Source organism: Grampus griseus, assembly GCF_964374135.1.
Source record: "Grampus griseus genome assembly, chromosome: 16".
NCBI classification, from domain to species: Eukaryota; Metazoa; Chordata; class Mammalia; order Artiodactyla; family Delphinidae; genus Grampus; species Grampus griseus.
The window spans coordinates 45,770,067-45,785,160 of NC_139010.1; the positions used below are offsets into that span (position 1 = coordinate 45,770,067).

At 34.0% G+C, this 15,094-nt stretch overlaps 1 protein-coding gene and 1 long non-coding RNA gene across 5 annotated transcripts in view; one reads left to right on the plus strand and one right to left on the minus strand.

Annotated features, from left to right (window-relative positions):
• PCDH15 (protocadherin related 15) overlaps nt 1-824 on the plus strand; it is a gene marked incomplete at both ends in the record, with an annotated part of 696,762 nt that extends 695,938 nt beyond the window's left edge. For all 4 annotated transcript variants that reach the window (XM_082673500.1, XM_082673497.1, XM_082673498.1 and 1 more), the window contains one exon: nt 273-824. In XM_082673500.1, the coding sequence (XP_082529626.1) occupies nt 273-824 (552 nt within the window). The remainder of the gene's footprint in view (nt 1-272) is intronic.
• Nucleotides 1-15,094, minus strand: part of LOC309834561 — a 187,539-nt gene that overhangs the window by 16,695 nt on the left and 155,750 nt on the right. The window lies entirely within an intron of this gene.

The window sequence follows — 15,094 nt, forward strand, 5'->3', positions numbered from 1 at the left end:
CATAGTATAGCAGTAATTTGATCTAAAATAATACAAGTACTTCCTGAAATGTATACTTTCCAATCTAGCAAAATTTTTCAGAAGTTATTAAGCTCTCAAACCAATGAAGAATTTGTGGAAGAGAAACTGATGTTAATAAAAGGGTTCTTCCCTCTACCTCTTGGGTTGTTACTTTTGATAGCTTTCTGTCAAAGGTTTTGAATTTTGCAGGCATTGTACTCTTTACCCTTTTAATTCCTTTGATAATGATTCATGCTTTTTTATTTTGACAGTGGGCAAGAAAAAGAATGATAAAGTTAGTTGTTGATCGAGAGTATGAAAGTAGCTCAGCTGGAGAAGACAGTGCTCCTGAATGTCAGAGAAACCGTCTTCACAACCCCAATATCCACAGTAATATCAATGGCAATATATACATTGCACAGAATGGCTCTGTGGTGAGAACCCGCCGTGCCTGCCTCACCGATAACTTAAAAGTTACTTCCCCTGTTCAATTGGGGAGGCATTTTAAGAAACTAGACAAGTTGGCAGTGACACATGAAGAGAATGTCCCCTTGAACACATTATCAAAGGGGCCATTTTCTACTGAGAAAATGAACACAAGACCAACTCTGGTTACATTTGCCCCTTACCACGTGGGGACTGACAGTACAACAGTGAAGCCTTTGGGGAACAGGCTGAAAAGCACAGTTGAACAGGAGTCCATGGTTGACAGTAAGAACATCAAGGAGGTTCTGGACTTCCATAGTGACCACACGCAGTCAGATGACGAGGAGCTTTGGATGGGTCCCTGGAACAACCTCCATATACCAATGACAAAACTGTGACTGATTTTTTTTTAAGTTATTTTGTTTTTACTTCAGTTTTTAATAAACTGCCCTTTTTATTGTCACTGAGAAAACAACGTATGGGATTTATATCATGCACACAAGCTAAAACTTTGAACAGTAGGCTTTAAAGTTTAAAAAGAGACAGATTTACACTCACATTTGTATCAACTAATTGTTCTTCCCAAATATCTTTTTGGACAGACTCTCAATTCACTATATAACGTCATTTAAACATTTAGCTGTTTTTTGGGGCCTTGAAATGTTTTTCATTTTAATAAAGAAAAAATAATATTTACTAAATAAGCATTTATATTTTGTTGATTAACATAGATTACTTTTCATCTCTAGCTTCACAGAACTTGTTTTGGTGCATGTAATTTTACTTTTCATAAAAAATGGGAAAAATTTATATTAGAGGATTTTACAGGTAACGGTTTTATACAGTTGCTGTCTATACCATCCTGATTTTTTAAATGAAAGACTGAATTACAAAGAGTGATAGTTAATGTGGGGACCTTCTGTAAATTATGTAGAATCATGGGCCTATTTTCCTTATTGTCCAATAGAAAGTTTTTCAAATTTTTTGTATGTATATGTTGACCTATTAAACAACACTTGAAGTCATATCTCTTTTATAAATATCATTTACAATTTTCCCTGGTGTGCGCCCCACACTCTGTAAACACTCTAACCATACGAATCATAATAGGCAATTTAGTGTAGCCATTTGAAGTTAAATAATTATTTGGAGCATCAGAGCAAAAGCTTCCTGAGGCAAGAAAGGGTCAAATAGGCAGTAATGCATCTAGAGCCACAATTTCAGTATGGAAGGTATAGTAAGATCAGAGAAGTCTCACATTAATGCCACCAAACATGAATATTTTATTAACTCAGTATAAAGGAATTTGGCAGGGTCAAGAACTTATATAATATGTGAAATGCCAATAAAGGCTGTAAATTCATAGCTTCAAACATATTATAGTATTTTCCTTTTCCCAGCTCCAGTTTATTCATAAAATATTTAATGCACATAGTATGTGCATAAAATGTAGACCAGAAAATGATCGCCTGGGTCCATCCATTTTTTTAATCGAAGAACCCAGTCTTGATTTTTCACCATTGAACAAAGCACAGTGTTTCACCATTAACAGAAATGAAAACAAAATATCCTTTCAGAAAAAAATCCCCCAAACTTGCCTTGTGTGTTGCATTCTCTCCAGATATAAAAAGGATGAAGCAATATAATTTTAAAGAATTCAGAATTTCTTATGGCTTAGTATTTTATAGATGTAGCTCACCTCAAATTTTGCACAGTATTGACCAAGTTCAGATTTCAATAAAATTCTGTCATGCACGCTTATTATATGGTTGAAAGACTGAATAATGTGTTACTATCTATTTCTCTCCTACATAGTTCATATTTTAAAACTTGTTTATTATAATGCTATTTCCTTATTTCCAAAGTGAACAAATTGTATGTAACTTAACTTACATGAGTAGTATGTTTTAATTTCAAATTTCAAAAAGTATTTGAGATCGAATACAGTAACATCTCATTTATTTGACATTATTGGAAATTAATGCATTCTACACTCTTGCCAGAAAAACTATCAGCATTAACTGGGAGCTTATTAGAAATGTAGAATCTTGCCCACACCCCCAGGTCTGCTTAACAAGAATCCATGTTCTCACAAGATCCCAAGGTGGTTTCTATGCATATTAACTTTTGAGAAGTAATTACCATTAACACCATTGAACTCCAGGGCTTACTCCTTGAAACACCAAAGCAATTGTTTTTAGTTTAAAATATTTTGGATAGAAGTTATATTAAGCATATTGTGTTTTCCTACGTGCTCAATCAGAAATCACTAAATATAAGTTAATAATTTCCTGATGTCCCAGGGTCATCTCAATTAGCATCCTGGTATTCTTTCTGCATATAGATTATGTTGGGTTTTTTTTCTTTCTCCAATTTCATGCTGTGATATTTAACTAATTTTGTCACTGCCTCTCTCTAAAATTCATCTTCCAGTTTACTTTGAATCTTCTGGTGACAAAGTTTGTGTCTTTCTTTGTTTTCCTTGTTATTGAAAAATCATTAAAACCTAAGATAGGGATAAGGTATGTGGATTCAAGCAAAAGTGATTCTAAGAAGCTTTTCAGGGTCACTATTGGGATCTGAGCACTGTTCCTGAAATCTGAAAGTTGGCAGAAGACTAATACCCTGATATATGAGATGTCGCTGTATTTTAATGTTCAGTTTTTACAAGGAAATATGCAAAATATTTCCAGCTACTTAGCAGACATATTTCAGCCATTTCAAGTTGACCATTTCAGTGAAAACAATCATGAAGTTAATATGTCCCTAAGTTAGTGGACATACCTAAAGATAAGCAGTATTTACACAGAGTAGCCAAATCAAATATTTGCTCAGTATATTTTGAGGTAAAGTATACATTGCAGCAAAAGCATTACCGACTAACAGCATAAATCTGGACTGACTGAATAGTAACTTTGATAGGACTTTATTCTATAAAACTCTGACTCAGGATTAAAATTGTGGAATCCAGGGGAGACATTCAAGTATGTTTAAGAATACTTCATGTAAATGACATTTCTATGTAAATGTTTATAAAGAAAGTGGTGGTTATTTTTCCTAGATGGGTACAGCAATATTTTGTGGTGGTTCTTAATCAGCACCAGCTTTCAATCAGTCAGAAGAAACAGCAGATCTTGGCTAGTTAAGATGAGAACAGACTGATATGACTATAATATTGCTAAACCTGTTGATTTTAAGAGAAGGCCTTGTTGGCATGAAGGGCAAGGCAAGGAAAATGAAAAAATAGATTCGAGGTGACATAGGACATTTGTGACTCAAAGATCATGAAATCACAGAGGCTAATCTCTCTCTCTCAACTTCTCTTTTTCATTAGGTACAAACTGTGAGAGTTGTCATAGAATGATAACTGTAGGCTGGCCAGAAGCATCTTTTTAAATCCAGAAAAAAGTTTGTCCTGAATTTTGTATGTGATATGGCATTCATGTTATTAAACCACGTTGTTAACAGGAATGTTAAAACATGTTATTTATGCTAAGTGGTTCTTCCAAATGGGATATGGTAGCTACTATTAAAATATTGTTAATTTATGTATCATAGAGCCAGAAAAAATTGAATATTGATTCTTGAGGGAAGACATTTTCTTTCTTTTACTTCATGAGCCTTACTTTTTCTCTTGCTCTGCTTCACTTTCTGCACTTTCTGCCATGAGTGGGGCTTATATACCACTTAAATTAATTAGTAAAATAGGCAGAAAGTTCTAATAATCCATTCTCAGGGCAGATGCCCACTGGTGCCTGAAAATAACATAGCGATAAAGCTGAGAGATAGGTTCAAAATTATATTGAGGACCTCTACTTTTTATTGATAGTTTCTTCCTCTACTCAAATGATAACATGGATTCTTTTGCTCTATTTTTTTCTTCTCTTGTTTTTGCATTTGTTGACTTTGATCTTTATAATAACAATCTTTACTTTTTAGATTGGTATTTTTTCATTGCAATCTACTTTATATTTATGATAAGTTAAGCACATATATGGAAGGCTTGAACAATGTCTATAGTTTGGAAAATTATCAACACATTCACTGCTCTCCCAGTTTCTTTTATCCAAACACTTTTTTTAACAAATGTTACTGTATGTAAAATATGAATTAAAAATTTAAGTTAAAAATGCATTGTTACTCACTACACAATGTTTCAAAAATAAATTTCCATTTGAAAAAAATGGCCTCATTATTCTGTCAGGTGGGGATAAACATCAGTAACGATTTTCCTATTTACATGTTTAGTATTTCAGTTTGATAACACAAAGAAAATCCTGCTCTTCAAACTCTTATCTTTGAACAATGTGGAGAAAGGATGTGTATTTTAAAACTATCATCCTTTCTGATACATTTCATTCAGGTATACGTGCTACCAAGTACTAAGAAGAGTGGGACACTGTTTTCTAACATTCCACCTATCCACTTACTTTTAAAACAATTTTTATAATCACATAAACACTAAGATGTTAATATATAATCCGTCAGCATGTCCACAGAAATGCTAAATGACAGCATAAATATATCAAGAATTATAGTCAATATGAAGTTACATGCCTTTTTACATGATTGAGTTGGGTGTTTCAGGTTCATAATTTGTATATTTATATCTTTATCTATTATTCATCCACCTATCTAGCTATGTTCATATTTCCCTGGATACATGCAGCTTACCTTAGCTTTATAATGCAGCTGATGATATAATAACTTCAATCGTCTTTTTTTTTTTTTTTGCGGTACGCGGGCCTCTCACTGTTGTGGCCTCTCCCACTGCGGAGCACAGGCTCCAGATGCGCAGGCTCAGCGGCCACGGCTCACGGGCCCAGCCGCTCCATGGATGTGTCAATCGTCTTTTATCTCAAACAATCAGTATTCGGAAGAATAAGTTTTTTGAAACAACTGTCTCGAATACAGAGTAAATTCTTGGCCTTTTGCCCCTTTGCTCTTCGTATCATAGAATAGAATTTTATTCATCTTTGTATTTCTGGTGCTCACACCAGAAAAATATTGCATTTAATAGAAGAGTTAATTCTAGCCCTGTCACTGCGTGACCTTGGGTGGGTCACTTGACAATTTACCCCATTGGGAAATGACAATAATAACGTCCATCTCAAATAAGAGATAAAATCAGAGATTTGATCTGAACATATTTTTCCATCTCTATAATGGAATATAGAGATGGAAAGAGAATAAAAATTAGAAAGTGTTCTTCATATTCTTCATAAATATGGCCAGATTATAATATTTTACTTGCTAAACACCAGTGTAACTTTTACTGACCTATTCCAAGTAGTAGATATTCTAAGTTATAAGAAAATACATCTTTCCTCCAGGTAACGAAAATGGTTTGTATTTTTTTTTTTTTTCCTTTTGCGGTACGCGGGCCTCTCACTGTTGTGGCCTCTCCCGTTGTGGGGCACAGGCTCCAGACGCGCAGGCTCCGCGTCATGTGGGATCTTCCCGGACCGGGGCACGAACCCATGTCCCCTGCATCCGCAGGCGGACTCTCAACCACTGCGCCATCAGGGAAGCCCACTGCAACTACTATTATTAATCAGATGGCAAAACCTATTGAAGTCAAGACTTCTTTTTCCTTTGAGAAACCAAATACCCATGGAATACACTAAAAATAAATAAAATTTAAAATTTGATATTAATTAGATTCCTACTTATAATAGTTCCTAATTAGGCTTCTCTGTAGTAAAACAAAGAATTTTTTAAAGTATGGGGGGAAAGCTTGTAATAGTTAAACATATTTATATGCTTAACATTTTTTTAATTGGGCAAATAATGATTTAATTACTGTTAGTAGTAGAACACAACAGTTCAACTCACAGAATGACAGCATTCTATATGCTCAAAAATTAAAAGTTTGTGAACTAAATTGTCAGCTTTTAGGAGGACAGATCCAAATATACCACAGATAGAGCCATTATACAGTATTTTACACTGAGCTCTAACCATTAAAATCACTAACAATTACTGTCCCATGAACTAAATATCTTTTTTTTAATACACATGTATACACACTCATGTACATGTCCATGAATAGTATGGTATTTGTAATTTGCATAAATGGCAGTATGTTACATCTCACTTAGCTTAATTTATAACTCAAACATGTTTTTGAAATTTATTCATGATAGGTTTTGCTAATTCTGTTAACTTGTATTCTATCACTGTCATATAACATTTTATTTGTCTCTTCAAGGTGACATTTAAATTATTTTCAACTCTATTACTGTAAACAATTTTGGCAAACTTTTTTTTAACATCTTTATTGGAGTATAATTGCTTTACAATGGTGTAAATATCTTTTTAATGAAAATTTTAGTGCAATTGAGTTAAATATTTACGGCTGATCCATTTATTACAAATAGAGCCAGAAAACAAAAAGCAAAAACAATGTTCCAGTAAGAGTATTGTGCTACATGTAGAGATGGGCAGGTATCAGGGCAATTAATTCAGTGCTGTCCTATATCAGCTAGACATCTTAAAGATCTTGGGAATTAGTCTTTGTATATATAAAATCAGGATATAAAATTTCTAGTTCTTTGGTATCTAGTTAAAAGATGTTTATTAGGGCTTCCCTCGTGGCACAGTGGTTAAGAATCTGCCTGCCAATGCAAGGGGCACGGGTTTGTGCCCCAGTCCGGGAGGATCCCACGTGCCGTGGAGCGGCTGGGCCCGTGAGCCATGGCCGCTGAGCCTGCGCTTCCGGAGCCTGTGCTCCGCAACGGGAGAGGCCACAACAGTGAGAGGCCCGCGTACCGCAAAAGGAAAAAAAAAAAGATCTTTATCAGGATAGATTTTTAAATATAACTCAAAAATATTAATATAATTTAAAACATTAATTCTAAACAATACTATTTCTTACTACAGATAATGCAAAATACTGATTTGGAAGGCAGAAATTAATAATACAGTATCCTAACTTATTTTGTCTTAAATTTATGAGTTTTGGAAATTAGTTTGCAAAATAATTTGCATTGTTTTATTTTTTATTTTTATTTCCCATGTTTATCACCCTGTACCATTTTCTTTTCTACTTATACTTTCTTTCTGACAAATGATTACTTATTCTTAGGGAACAATGACTTCTAAACAACAGTTTAAATATATTTTCTTTTGGAAAAAATTTATATGTATGTTTTGTCCATCAACAAATATTTATTTTAAGCCTTTATGAAGGTTTTTATATTTATCAAATGAGGGCTTTTTGTGACATCTGTTATTTAATAAGGTAGCCTAATTTCTTTATATTTACAAATAATTTATGATTAACTTCCAGGTATAATTAAACAAATACCACCAAATTTAACACCAGCTCCTACAGGAAAAAGCAGTACAATAAATTTCAAATCAAACTACCTTTTAGCATGAAATGATCCTCTGGGGTTTCAAAAAGTTAAATGCTTGAGGCAAATATGTAGATTACTAAGAAGGAAGCCAGAAGTTCTTTAATCATGGGTTGTAGGACATCAAGACTGAAGACAGAAAAAAAGAGAGAAAAGCCTAACTATCCTCTGCATTTAAAAATATAAGCAAGGTTTTCACCACAAAAGGATAACTTAAAGCAAACTTTTAAATCTAATATTAATCAAACAGAATATTTAGTTTCATAGCAGAAAACATATTTTTATGGCAAATTCCAACTAGGATGGAATGTTAGAAATTCTCAGGCACACTAGCATCTGACTGCTTAATTTCCAATCTTGCAGAGACGTCAGTGAAATTACATAAATCTTGTTACATCTCCGAAAAGGTGTTTTGAACAACTGTCATTAGTTATTACTTTACCTGTCTCAAAATATTTTTTCTTGATAACCAATTTCCAGGCATGTTTATCTTTACTGAAAAATAAGAAAGGATTTTTTTTCAACACAACTCTTTGTGTATAATGTGGTAGCTACAAGTTCATTTGGTACAACATTGCTATCAATAAAGTAAAGCAACGTTTTAGGTTTTTATTTATTTTTTATAAATCACTGGTTAACTACCACGGAAAACTTATAATCTGAAAAAGGTTTCAAAAAGTGAAAATCATTTTTGAAGGACATTTATGTTTTGAGATTCTTATATTTGGGGGATGTTTCCTTACAGTAGGATTTCACAAGTATTATGAAGTATCTTTTCCAAAGTGACTTCTATTAGTTTTAAAGCTTTCTTTCCTGATAGGTCCAGTCAGAAGAATGCCAAAAAGATTATGTTGGAATTGCATCATATGAAGTATTTTTACTTCTTGATTTTTTTTTTCCATTAGCCTATCAGCAACGTGAGTGCCAGTTTTAACTGAGCTTTTAAGTATACTGTAAAATGGGGTACCTCCTTGGCAGCCAGCATCAAGATGGTTAAAACGGAAAGCTTAAGACCCATGTATGAATAGCAAGTTATTCTTTCTACATCAAATATAACTGTTTATACACTCTGTATAGACAGGTTCTGGAACCACAAACATAATCATAATTTTGTTCTAGCAATTATCCATAATCACTTTAAAATTAACTTTAATTGAGCATTCACAGTGTACCAAGTATCATGCCCCTAGTAAATCACATGTAATTTCATATACTTCTTAGAACCACCGTGAGGTAGGGCTTACCTACACACATTTAACAGAATTAAAAAAAAAAAAAAAAAAAGCTGTAAGCAAGGAAAATTGCTACATGACTTGCCAAAAATCATACAGATAAAAAGTGGCTGATCAAGAATCAGAGCCAGGGTTTGTATTCCATAGCCAAGTCTTTCATGGATTCCCAAATAGATAAATGTTTCTGTTAGCATATATTGTTTATTGTTCATTAAATGTCAGACATGGTAAGTATTCCAGAAGACAACATTGTGTATTATTTTCATTTCAAATTCAATTCACTTGAGTGGCTTTCCTTCCTGAACTAAATAGAGATGTTCCAGATGCAAGAATAATATAACTAAATTTATTTCCATAAGTCATAAGAGGAAATGAATTTGTTTTAATAGTTAAGGTGGTACTTACAACAATCTATCTGAGAGCCACTGATGTGAAGACTAGCATCTGTTTGGAAGCATTTCCCAGTTATATCTTTTAGTAAATATAATCTGAAATGCACAGTATTTCATTTAGTTACAAGACCATTTCATAGTTATTCATATTTATTTTTAAGAAAACAAAGACTTCTCTCATAGTATATGTGAAAATTGTTCATTAAAAAGATTTTTATAAAATATCATTATTCAGATACAATGATGTGCAATGTGCATGGTGCAAGATGCATTACTGACATATGATACATTTTATGAAAGCAACTTATAAGTAAAGGTGTTTCTAAAAGCATAGGATTCCTTGAGCCCCCATAGTTATCCCTTTGGTTTCAAGCCTGGACATACAGATAAGAGTACTCCAGCAGAGGGAAACTCACACCCACACTGCTTTATGTATATATCGTCTCAGTATAGGGACACCAGGTTTTCTCTATAACAAAGGGACTTCTAGCCCAGGAAGTAACACTGCAGAGCCTCCACTGCTCAACCAGGAATGTTTCATAGAAATTTTAGTCATGTTATTGGAGAAACCCTCTCTCCCTCCTCTGTCTTCTGTGACCTGGCTTAGTCTAGCAAAACCAGCTCATGTCAACTGCTCCAGAAAAGAGGGGATGAGCTCCCATGACAAGAAGGTTGTTTCTCGTATTGTAAAGGCAATTCTTTACAAAATATGTGTTCTTTAAATTGTAAATTTTTAAATTATCTTACGATAATATATTTTTCTCCTAATTTTGGCCTATATACATACCCCAGGCAGAAATCCAGTAACAGAACAGATGGTTTATAAATGAGAGAGCACATAGTCACACTATGTGGAGACAGACTGCAAATAAACCAATTTATGGTTAATCAGTATTAACATTTGCTGGGTCATAAACTCATGGATGTGTTAGCACTTTGAAAACCTCATTTACTTTCTGAGCCTAACACTAGCCTTAAGTACGCGATAGTCAGACTTACTAAACTTCATTCTATAAAAGATATCCTCAGTAGCAGTATCTCTTTGAGCGATAGATTCTGAGGAAAAGTCTGTACAAGCTTAAACCAAAAGGAGAGAAAAAGAAAAATATTAGGATGTGACATATATTATAGGTAGAAATATTTACAAGAAAGTGACCTGGAATATAGGAGTTGGAATTAACTGAATTCATGGAATTACTCATGTCTAGTGATTGATGTTAGCAATGCTGGACCTAAGCTGGGATTTTGCCTGGAGCACTTATTTGTGGCCTTTCCATGTGACCTGGGCTTCTTAAGAGCATAGAGTGCCTCAGGACTGTTGGATTACTAACATGAGGGTTGCAGATTTCAAGCATTCTAATGAAAGAGATGGAAGTTGACTTGTCTTTATGACCTACCAAGCCTAAGTTTCCAAAGAGGAAACAAGTGAGAGTATCCCAACAAACAAGTGAAAAACTCAATCATTTTTACTGATCTAGCCTCAGAAGTTAACCAGAATCAAGTCTGTCATATTCTTTTCAATACAAACAAATCAAAAAGGGAGAAGTCATGACCACATCTGAAAATGAGAGAAGTATCAAAGAATCTAAGCATATGTTTAAGCATTGTCCCAAAAGCCAGAAACAAAGCCTCTACAGCTTTGTGGTGATCCAACAATAATTTCACTGCCTACACACTACCAAATATAAAATCGATAGCTAGTGGGAAGCAGCCACATAGCACAGGGATATCAGCTCATTGCTTTGTGACCACCTAGAGGGGTGGGATAGGGAGGGTGGGAGGGAGGGAGACGCAAGAGGGAAGAGATATGGGGATATATGTATATGTATTGCTGATTCACTTTGTTATAAAGCAGAAACTAACACACCATTGTAAAGCAATTATACTCTAATAAAGGTGATAAAAAATAATAATAATTTCACTGCCTACTACTAAAATATCTCAACATGTTTCACAAAAAAGAACAAATTGTAGAGTTTATCATCTATAATGTCCAGTATACAATAAAAATAACAATACATTTAAGCAAACATAAAAGTGAACCACAGATGACAGAGAGAAAAAAAAAGCCTTTTTGAAGTTAGCATAAATTAACTATAAAATAACTATTAAAAATAAGTTTAAGAACCTATCGGAAAAGATAGATATAATAAATGAATATACGAGGAAGATTAGGAAGTAAATCAAAACTCTGAAAAACAGATGAAAATGGTAAAACTAGACTGAAAAATGCAATAATGATATAAAAACCCATTTGATGATCTAAAGAGCAAATTATACAACATAGAGAGATTAGTCAACTTTAAGACACTACAGTAGAAAATATTCAAACAGAAGCACACTGAGAACAAAGATTTTAAAAAATGAAAAGTATCACATGGCCTAACATACATATATTTGGTGTTCAGAAGATGAAGAAAGAAAGAATTAATCAGTAACTTTTGAAAACATAATTGTGAATTTTTCAAATCTGATTAAAAATATCAACTTACAGATTCAAGTACCACGATAAAAAACAAATAGAATGATTTTAAAAAGAAACCGAACTTAGGCATTTCAGAGTCAAATTGCTGAAAACCAAAGATAAAGGTAGTATCTTAAAAAGCATTCATGGAGAAAAAAAGTAAAAACCATAAGAATGATAGCTGATTTTCAACAAAACAATGGAGGCCTACTATTGAACACACTTTTTCAGTTCCCATAACCTTCATTCATTGGGATAAATTACTCATACAATCCTTTTTTTTTATTCTAATATTTTGGGAGCAGATAACCTAGATCTCTCCTAATGTTAAAGTTTACAAAACAGTAGTTATCTAGGAGCTCATAAAGGAGTTACCTAAATGTAATCTCCTTTATTCCTACATCACTTTCTCTCTTACTGCCCTGAATAGTTCATTGTAATAATCGTGAATTGGATTGAACCTAAACCCTGGAAACATCATGTAAAATTGCAAATATGAAAGTACATGTTACCTGGGAAGATGCATAAGACTCTCATGTTACTTTTGTTTTGGTTTTTTTTCAGGAATGCATTATGATCAATTGGTTTTTAAGATCTGCTAACTATTGACAGGAAAGTCACAGAGCACCTGACTGTATTTGGATGACATTCACAAAAGGACAAATTTAATAGATGAGGTTTATTTGTTCTCAAAAGCACAGGAGAGACAGTATGGTGCACTGACAGAGATAGGGAAGGGGGCTGGATGCCAAGATACCTGAGGGAATTAGAGTGATGGCACTGGAGAACACACAGAGGACAACTGTTGTCCACCCTAAAATGTCACTTGATGGCTGCCAAAACCACCCCATAGACATCACGATTCAATCTATGGATACTTAGCTTGAAAAGAAAACAAATATGTCTCCTCGTAGAGATTTAGCAATCTTTTCAGGCAAGGAATGTGACAAATGAATTAAGGCATTTCAAAACAACAACAAGACACACACAGGTACACAAATATGTTCATTTTTTAAAGGAATTTTCTTATTCCTTTTGCTTTCCCCTTTTCTCTCTTACTGTTTAAATAATATCAGTGCAGGAAATAAGGGCTGGCATAGAGAAGGGCTAGAAAGGGAAGAGAAGAGGTAGGGTGTCTGATGAGACAGAGGGTTTTCAAATAGTGCTTCCTGCATTTGTTCCATTGCAACAATAATTCTGTGAAGTCTAAATCAGTTTCTAATCACTCACGAACATTCCACAAAGCTGTCTGAATGTTATTTTAGTCAAAAATACAAAATATTTTCAGAAAAGACATGTCGACAGAAGGTAGACACATAAGCAAAGCATAACTCTTGCATATAGCTAGACCCTATAAAGGGGGTCATGCTTCTGTTGCTGTCACTGTCAAAACAGGGGCACCTCTCACCAGCTGTGGAAATAGCTCTTGCTTCTTCAAGGCTTTTCTTACTTAAAACCTACATTATCATTCAGGAAGATTGTACACAAACAATAGTATTCTTTCATTTAATGGGATAATTTACACTTAACAAGATCTGATATTTTTAATATTATGCTCAGTATCAGCAAGGCCAGAGTTTCATCTAAAAGAAAGAAAACAAGCTGCACTATGGTGAACTTGAATACTATTTCTGCCTCTAGCTTTATAGTCAAAGACTCTGCAGTCTACCCCTCAGCTCTGATTTAATACTCTTTTACTTGGGTAGAACTCACACTGAGTTGGATTCCAGTGCTATGGTCACAGCTCCATTTCCCCTACAGGTGCTGTCTGTAGATCTTAAAATCATCCAGAGGGTAAATAACAAAATTTTTAATTGTCCAATCTTTGTAACTCTACTGGGAAACATATATTATGACTCTGTTCAATAGCACCCTTTTATGGTTTTTGCTCTAGTGAAGCCTTTGGTTTCAATAATAGCAATCTACTTAACATTATGTTATAAGTAAATTTGTTATTTGGAAATGGATGACAAGGACAGGCAATGAAACTGGTCCTGAGAACTAGGAAGCTATTGTGATCCAAGGCAGCATCCAATGGTTACATAGGTTCAGATAATTTAAAAGATTCACAGACTCTATGGAACATATTCATGTGAGACTTAAATAAAGATAAAGGATATGATAGAGCAGGTTGAAGAAAAGACAGGCAAACATCAGTGGCAGAGGGCCTTCTAGGAGAGACTTCCTAAGGTTTTAGTCACATAAGATGTAATTTTTCTCCGGATCATGAAACAGCAAGTTATGCTCAAGGAATCTTGGTTTCAGTGAGTGATCAGGTAAAAGTTTTCTAGCAGAACCTTTAATACCCCACTGGTCATACAGTCAAGTCAGGTTTTATAACCAGTTACATGATAGGAAAGCAATCAATCTAAACATTGCTAAGTAATGTAGACAGTTAGTTTGAGCACCTCTAGGAGATTTTTGAACTTTAAATAGTAAAATAAAAAATCACTTCTTAGCCCTGCTTGCTCTTGTATTGGTCCAGGGTGAATACTAGTCTTTCAGGCAAGTCCAGAGACAAATACAAAGCCATTATGGTACAATTAAAAAATAACTTTGTTTTACACGCAACTACTTTCTTCTTTTTTCTCATCCTAGAACAGCATTTTTTCTTTCACCCTTCTTTAAATCTCCTCTATCTTAGCACCCTCTGCTTGGACACAGCCCAGTAATTTTACCAGCACTAACACTAAATGACTTTACTGGTCTAGTGCCCATTATCAACATGGACTTCATCTATGAAATCCTCATTTATTGTTTGCTGACTAGAAAATGTATTGCTTCCAGTTGAGATAGGTATCCATTGACGGTCTAGTCTAGCTGGAAGTGAATGGGTCTATATAACAGCAATGCAAAAATATTTCAGAGAAAGTTCTGAAAACGTGCAGGCTTCTTTCCAAATTGCTATTATTATCTTAGTAATCCAAAATAGTTGTTTACAAACTGCTTTGAAGGGTTGCGGATGGAAATCAGTGGCCAAAACAAAATGATTAGTGATGTAAATCAGCTGAGCTCTGGGATACTCAACTCTCAATTTCAGTCAGAGAACTCTCTCATTTTATGTATTTTAAATTTAAAAAAGAGACTCTTGAAAAAAATTAAATTTCACTGCTTGATGTTGGAATATAACTTCAATCCCTCCTGGACAATATATAAATCCTTTTTATAGATTAAAGAAAATATTTTAAATTATGTGCTCTATTCATTAGAAATTTCTAACTT